The sequence below is a fragment of the Carassius gibelio genome, chromosome A25 (assembly GCF_023724105.1).
Source record: "Carassius gibelio isolate Cgi1373 ecotype wild population from Czech Republic chromosome A25, carGib1.2-hapl.c, whole genome shotgun sequence".
In the NCBI taxonomy this organism is placed as follows: domain Eukaryota; kingdom Metazoa; phylum Chordata; class Actinopteri; order Cypriniformes; family Cyprinidae; genus Carassius; species Carassius gibelio.
The window spans coordinates 13,514,566-13,522,456 of record NC_068395.1 but is presented as its reverse complement, the minus strand read 5'-3'; the positions used below and the strand labels follow the sequence as shown (position 1 = coordinate 13,522,456).

Here is a 7,891-nt window from a genome sequence, read left to right as displayed (position 1 = left end):
ATGCTAGAAATTATATATATATATATATATATATATATATATATATATATATATATATATATATATATATATATATATATATATATATAAACTTTAAAGAGTGTAAGAAAAAAAAAAACAGCACTCTTCGTAACTATTGAATAATACTACTACTCAGTGGTTGTGTCTCAAAACTAGTACGCTGCCTAACTAGACAGGAATATATATATATATATATATATATATATATATATATATATATATATATATATATATATATATATATATATATATAATTATTATTATTATTTAATTATTTATTTTTTTGGCTCGTTCCGTCTTTCAGTGCAGAAAGTAGCTTTGCGATTTGAGAGACTTGTGTTCACTTCCGGATTCCCGAAATCAAGCGGCAGCGGGACCCGAGCATAGACACTCATGCCTTACAGACATCGAGACACGAGCAGCGGAGCACCGGGGCACCGGCGGCATCCCACAGCACGACCAGCACAGCACTGACAGCTGAGCCCTAGAATAGAAAGCATTCATATCAATCAGGAGCAGCTCCGTGGCCAGAACTGTTATACATTTAGGCACCGCTCCATAAAGACCAAATCCAGCCCTGGATGTAATTTGAGGCAGCCGGTTAAAGTCGAAGCAGAGCTGTCGTGGATCAGCTGCCAGCAGCATGGACTGGTTGATGGGGTGAGTGCAATATGAAATATTGTGGGCACTTATAAATTATCACGTTTGAGTTTGTGGAGTTTTAAGCCACATCACATTTAAGCCCAAATTAAATGAGTTTTTCTTAAAAGTGAATGAGCTTTAAAATTTAGTGGAATATAAACTCAGTTTATAGACTGTATTGAATTAAACAGAAAGTGGTTCAGTCATTCTGTAGCATATTGTCTGACATTAAAATTGTCCATAACTTTAAATAGAACATGGAACTTTGTACTACTTGTGTGGTTTTCTTCAGGACATCCTGCCACATGAGGAACAACACCTGACCTGTCAGGTTATTTTAGGTCAAGAAGTGATCAGACGGCTTATATATTTGTCACTGATGTATTACAGATCCATTAAGACCTTTCCTTTTTGATTGGAAGTTTTTGTTGTTGTTGTTGTTTTTGGATTTGAGATTTTCTCACAGGTGTCTTTATCAGGAGGTTAGTTTTACATTAACTTGACTGCAAGAGCTCTAGTTTTTCTCCATCTAAACTTCACTTTGAGTTACATGTTAGCATGCAGTTTGAGCATCTGAAGTACTGTATGAATGGCTGGTTTATCTTAAAAGGGTAGTTCACCAAAAAATAAAATGCATCATGAGGTTTCAAACTTGTATTTCATTCTTCTGTGGAACACAAAAGAAGATATTTGGAGAAAAAAAAATGGCCATATAGTGAAAGTGAATGGGGTCCAAAACAACATTGGACCACATTGACTTTCATTGTATGGACAAAAGCAAAAATTATATTAATTTTGTGTGTGATGTATCTTCATGATTCTGTACTGATGGTGTATCAGGGTTGTTTTGTACATCTAACATGTTTTAGTTCAGCTGACATATTTCCCTTCATGCAGGTCTACAAGTTTAATTCTAAATTTATATTGCACAATTCTGAGTTTATATCTCACATTTGCAAGAAAAAGTCACAATTGTAAGGTAAATAGGCGCAATTACCGTTTTTTTTTTTCCCTTGGTGGAAATATGATTTTCCATAGATTTTAATCATCTTAATTGTTGTCTTCTGAGCAAAGTTGATTTCAAAGAGCTCCCACCAGCACTCCCATTATGCCACTGCTCATTTGCATAAAGTCGAACTATCTGTTGCTCATGTTGGGTCAAATCAGCAACGCTGAAAATAACTTGAGGTCACTGTCACTTCAAAGAGATGTCGCCCATCAATGCCTTCAGGGTGTTGACTAGCAGTTGCCACATATGTAGAAGTAAAAGCTATAAGAATAAGCACATGCAAGAAGTGACATGCAACAGAGCATCATTTTGAGGGTGTTTCTCTGCTGTCTGACAGTTAGATCACAAGTGGCTTCAGCCTCTGGTTATAGACAGAAGGTCAGGCATCGTCAGGCATTCCTATGGGTTTATTGCCATCATACAGCTGGTTTAACAGGTCCAAAGACAGTGACTATACATTCACATTCCTATCTAATTACATAAGCATCCTCTGTTGAAATGCTGCTTCTGTTTTTGTCTGTTTTGACCACATAAAGCATCATGCTGGCTGTTGCAGGCTGGTAGGCCAAATCCTTTCCTGTTTTGATGTCTTGTATGAGTGCCATTTTGGCTTCTGCCCTGTGATTCATCCAGGATGGGTTGAACTGTGTTTATTCAAACTTACAAGCAAATTTATCAGCAAAGGCAACATGGAAGTCACTGAATATTATGCAATAAATAATTTAAGGTCAGGACTTGTTTTTACTTTATTTTTATTTTATTTTTTATTTTTACAAACCAATCTTAATAAGGAATCGCCACTTTGTAAAATATGGTTTCGAAAAATGGAATGTAGGTGATGTAAGTAAATTGTACAAAAACGAACAAACTTTCTTAAAGTTTGGAGAATAAAACAGTCAGGTTTTTATTCTTCTTCTTATTATTATTATTTATTTATTTATTTTAAGTTGCTGTACCAACTTGGTTATTGGCCAATTAGATTTCTTTTGTCAATATTGTTTTACAGTCGGTCGATATTATATTTTTATTTATTTATTTATCATTTGGTTAGTTACATTTATTGGTATTGATTGATATTACATAATTTTTAATATATCAGGACTGGATGATATTATTGGCAATAGCATGTCAATAATTTCAGCCTATCGGTTATCATTAATAACTTGTCAGTAATTATCAACTTATCAGTTATCTGCAATTACATATAAGTAATTTTCAGCTTATTGGTTATTGGCAATAATGTCAGTAATTATCCCCTTATCTGTTATCAGTAATAAAATGTATGTAATTTTCAGCTTATCGGTTATGGACAATAACATGTCAGTAATTTGCAGTTTATCGGCTGTCACAATCACATTTCAGTAATTTTTAGCTTATTGATTATCGGTAATAACTTGTCAGTAATTAAAGTAGCACCTTATCCAATATCTGCAATAATATGTCAATAATTATCACTTTATCTGTTATCAGCAATGACATACAAGTAATTTTCAGCTTATTGGTTATTGGCAATTATGTCAGTAATTATCCCCTTATCTGTTATCGGCAATAAATGTATGTAATTTTCAGCTTATCGGTTATCGACAATAACATGTCAGTATTAAGCAGTTTATCGGCTGTCACAATAACATTTCAGTAATATTCAGCTTATTGATTATCGGTAATAACTTGTCAGTAATTACAGTACCACCTTATCCAATATCTGCAATAATATGTCAATAATTATCTCTTTATCTGTTATCAGCAATTACATACAAGTAATTTTCAGCTTATTGGTTATTGGCAATAATGTCAGTAATTATCCCCTTATCTGTTATCGGCAATAAATGTATGTGATTTTCAGCTTATCGGTTACCGACAATAACATGTCAGTAATTAGCAGTTTATCAGCTGTCACAATCACATTTCAGTAATTTTCAGCTTATTGATTATCGGTAATAACTTGTCAGTAATTACAGTACCACCTTATCCAATATCTGCAATAATATGTCAATAATTATCACTTTATCTGTTATTAGCAATTACATATAAGTAATTTTCAGCTTATTGGTTATTGCCAATAATGTCAGTAATTATCCCCTTATCTGTTATCGGCAATAAATGTTTGTAATTTTCAGCTTATCGGTTATCGACAGTAACGTGTCAGTAATTAGCAGTTTATCAGCTGTCACAATCACATTTCAGTAATTTTCAGCTTATTGATTATTGGTAATAACTTGTCAGTAATTATAGTACCACCTTATCCAATATCTGCAATAACATATAATTAATTTTCAGCTTATTGGTTATTGACCGTAACATGTCAGTAATTATCACCTTATCGGTAATCGCAATCACATTTCAATAATTACATTTTATTGGTTATTGGAAATAACATGTCAGTGAAAGCAGCTTATTGGTATCAGCCAGAATTTTTTTTCAGATTTTATGTTGTCTTTAATTTGCTTGGAAAAAGTTCTGTAAAGAAACTGTCAGGTTCTGTCAGGGAACAGGTTTATATCCCTGCTTGAATGCTAGCAATAGTTTTACAGACTTTATAAGCTATTGGTGTCAAGGAGGGCACTTGACAAACATAGAATGGAGCACAGAACTTTAATTGGAGTGGAGATTTCCATTATGTAGAAAAAATAGCGATAACAGAAAGGCCGGAGGGAAGGAAGTGCTGTCCACCGGGTGGAGGGAGCCATTGTTTTCAGAGCAGTGCTTTATTGGAACTGTGTCAGATTTTGCAATAGCCGTGATATTTATTATTCCAGGTCAAGATTTTATGACTGGTTATTAATTTCAGTTATTAATAATAATTAATAATTCCTTACATTTATATAGCACTTTTCTAAGCACTCAAAGTGCTTTACATTGTCAGGGGGTATCTCCTCATCCACCACCAGTGTGTTGATTAATTATTAGTTATTAGTTATATAGTTTGCTATATTGTGTAAACATTTGTAGATAATATTTTTCAAATGTATTTGTTTCCTGTAGACTGTTGTAGACAGTGATTCTACAAATGTACAGTAAGTGTTGAACATGGAATAAAAAGGAAGTAAACTGTGATTAGTGAGTGGTGTTTGTGTTTTTTTTACTTGGCATTGCTGCTTGCTTGCTTGCAAATTCTATACTTAGTGCAGAACTGAAAGTGCCAGTACATTTCAAAACAAGCCAAATGTTAAGTAATATTAAGCTCTCTATTGTATTCACTCCCATAGATCATGATGCATTATTTCAATAAATATGTTTTATTGCACCTTATGCTTGTTTATGGTTCAGTGACACTCATTTTTGTAAACTCTTAATTTATTCAAAACTACATAAAAAAAAATCTAATTCAGAAATACAGTGTCTTGAGTACCTCTTCTAAGATGTGCATGCTTTTAATTTATGAATTAATTCATATTGTACATAAAGAAAAAAAAATGTCTGTATCGTAATTAAAAAAAAATCATGAAAGAAATTAGTATCTTGGCAATCTTTTATCATTAATTCTTAAAGAAAAAAAATCACAAAACCTCTCTGGTTTATAACATTTCAAAAACTGTTGTTCACCAAAGTCACATGGTGCAACCAATGTGCAAATAAAACAAAACTTTTTTTTAATAATAATAGTGAAAACCCATGGCAAACCCCAATGACTGTCAAGATCAATACATTTCTATAATTTTACAATTCTCTGACAAGGCAAGGCAAGTACAGGGTGTAAAATGTCATTTGGCACAACTGATTTTTATTTTTTTTATTAATTAATATGTCAATATATTCATTAAATAATATACTTTTTATATTAAAATATTAAAAACATAGAAATAGGCTGATAAAATCATTAGAAATACATTAAGTAAAATTTTAAACTTGACAAACTATTATTTCTAAACTAGACAAGTTAAAGAAACACACCACTCTGAATCTGATTAGACCGTTAGCATCTCGCTCAAAAATGACTAAAGAGTTTCTACAGCCGCTTCTCAATAAATCAGAATGTCATGGAAAAGTTCATTTATTTCAGTAATTCAACTCAAATTGTGAAACTTGTGTATTTAATAAATTCAATGCGCACAGACTGAAGTAGTTTAAGTATGATTTTGGCTCACATGTAACAAAAACCCACATCAATTCACTCAACATATTAGAATATGGTGACATGCCAATCAACAAATCTGCTCAAAACACCTGCAAAGGTTTCCTGAGCCTTCAAAATGGTCTCTCAGTTTGGTTCACTAGGCTACACAATCAGGGGGAAGACTGCTGATCTGACAGTTGTCCAAAAGACAATCATTGACACCCTTCACAAGGAGGGTAAGCCACAAACATTCACTAGCCGCATTCCCACAATTCCACAGGGCTTAAAAAGGGCCGGATGGGGCTAATAGCCTCGGGCCAGTAGCTACGAGGCCAAAATATCGCTGTGTTTCCACTGTCGAGCCTGAAGCTCCAATGCGATTCACTAAAGCGCCTTTCTGGAACAACGTCATGCAACCCCATCATTTCACAAACAAAGAGAAGTTATCGGAAAACTAAGAAATAAGTCACTGGAACTAGTGCGATCACAAAATGCACATGATAAAAGCGGCCGTTTGTTTGCATGCTTTGATAAATATTTAAATCTAAAAGCATCAATGTTTTACTATAATACGGTGATGCATCATAAAGAATTAATTTATCCGGATTGAAAATTAGTCGCACAGAAATAAAGCGTTATGAACATAGTCTACTATTCTGTCGAGTCGGTTTCTGTTTATTTGAAGTCACAGTAGCCCATGTATGTCACATTTAGAAAGATTGTTTGAAAGAATAATTTCTATATTTTTATAAAAGCTCCAGAACAAAAACTAAACGAGATGAGACTTATGACAGATATAATGTTAATAAATAAATACACGATTGTGAGAGAGAATAAGAAGCTGACATCTGATTTCTTCAAACGGTCACATTTACAGTGTTTACTATGGTAATGTTAAAACCTAGCATGCATAGTCTTTTGCATCGCTTATAAATATTTCTACCTTGTATGGTGATTATAATCCACATCAGATCAAGTTATTTCAAACACTCGCTGCTGACTGAAAGTAAGTTTTGAGCTCAACTTATTTTTAAAAAGTTTTTAATGCTGGTGTTATAGCTCTCCACATGCAAAGAAACTCCGCCTTTGTTCATAGCCCCTCCTCTAGCCCCCGCTGGCCCGCTTTTAATCAGGTCAAAAAACACTGGCCGTTGACCCAGAGGAAACCCTGACGAGGCACGATCAAGCCCTTGAAGTGACAGTGGAAACGCGGCTGGCCCTGGCACGCACTAGCACGCCCACTTTTAGCCCGACAGTGGAAACGCAGCTATTGCCAAAGAAGCTAGCTGTTCACAGAGTGCTGTATCCAAGCATGTTAACTGAAAGTTGACTGGAATTAAAAAGTGTGGAACAAAAAGATGCACAACCAACTGAAAGAACCGCAATCCCCAGCTAGTTTGTGTAGTTGCCGCAATAGCAGGGTTGCTGGGGACTATTTTCAGGTGCTGCGTAATATCATTGCGCCTGCTGCACCCATGGTTCTGCAGCAAAGTTCCTTGATTATTACGGCGAAATGAGAGTATATTTCCTAGCTAGAAAATCACAACTTTTTATTTTCCGTCGGTCTTAGTACATGATGTAACTACATAAGAGTCAATAGTTCCTTTAACTTAAACTAGACAGAGTTTTTGTTTTCTTTTATTGTTTCAAATAGGATTCATATAGGTGTAGTGCACTGACTGACTTGTGATTACAGATAAACTTTTGTGACTGGGTTAACCTGTTTTATTTTAAGTGAACTGCTAACAATTAGCTCATAGGGTTCACATAGTCATTAGAACTGTTAAGCAAACATCAGCACACAAAAAGTCAACAAATGAACTTTCTAAAAAAGTCTTGAGGTAGCTTATGAAGTGTTGGCTCAAACAGACTCTTGACAGCCACAATCAGTCTATTAAAACCAAAAACAAACCCTTATGCCCTGACCTTTTGTCAGAGTCTTTGTGATTGGCTGTCGTAGAGCAATGCCTTTTGTCAGCCAATGAGCTCTGATTAAACAGAAGATCGTGTGATGCTGGCTTTTTTTTCTTTATTTTTTATTGGTCCAAAGGTACAGTATGTCTTGTCCTTTCACTAATTTTAACTGCATATGGGCGTATATTTATTCTGCTGTCATTATTAAAACATCATCATGTCTTTTGGCTTCCATGTCATGTCAGGTTATT

The 7,891-nt window shown here is 34.3% G+C and overlaps 1 protein-coding gene across 2 annotated transcripts in view; it reads left to right on the top strand.

The window, feature by feature from the left end:
• The first annotated feature begins 402 nt into the window (after positions 1-402).
• The window catches only part of LOC127947066 (MOB kinase activator 2), a 45,303-nt gene continuing 37,814 nt past the window's right edge, over positions 403-7,891 (top strand). Inside the window, exon 1 of one of the 2 annotated variants that reach the window (XM_052543990.1) lies at positions 403-681. In XM_052543990.1, coding sequence (XP_052399950.1) covers positions 665-681 — 17 coding nt within the window. In that variant the 5' untranslated portion in view covers positions 403-664. The remainder of the gene's footprint in view (positions 682-7,891) is intronic. The other variant, XM_052543995.1, reaches the window with a different exon arrangement.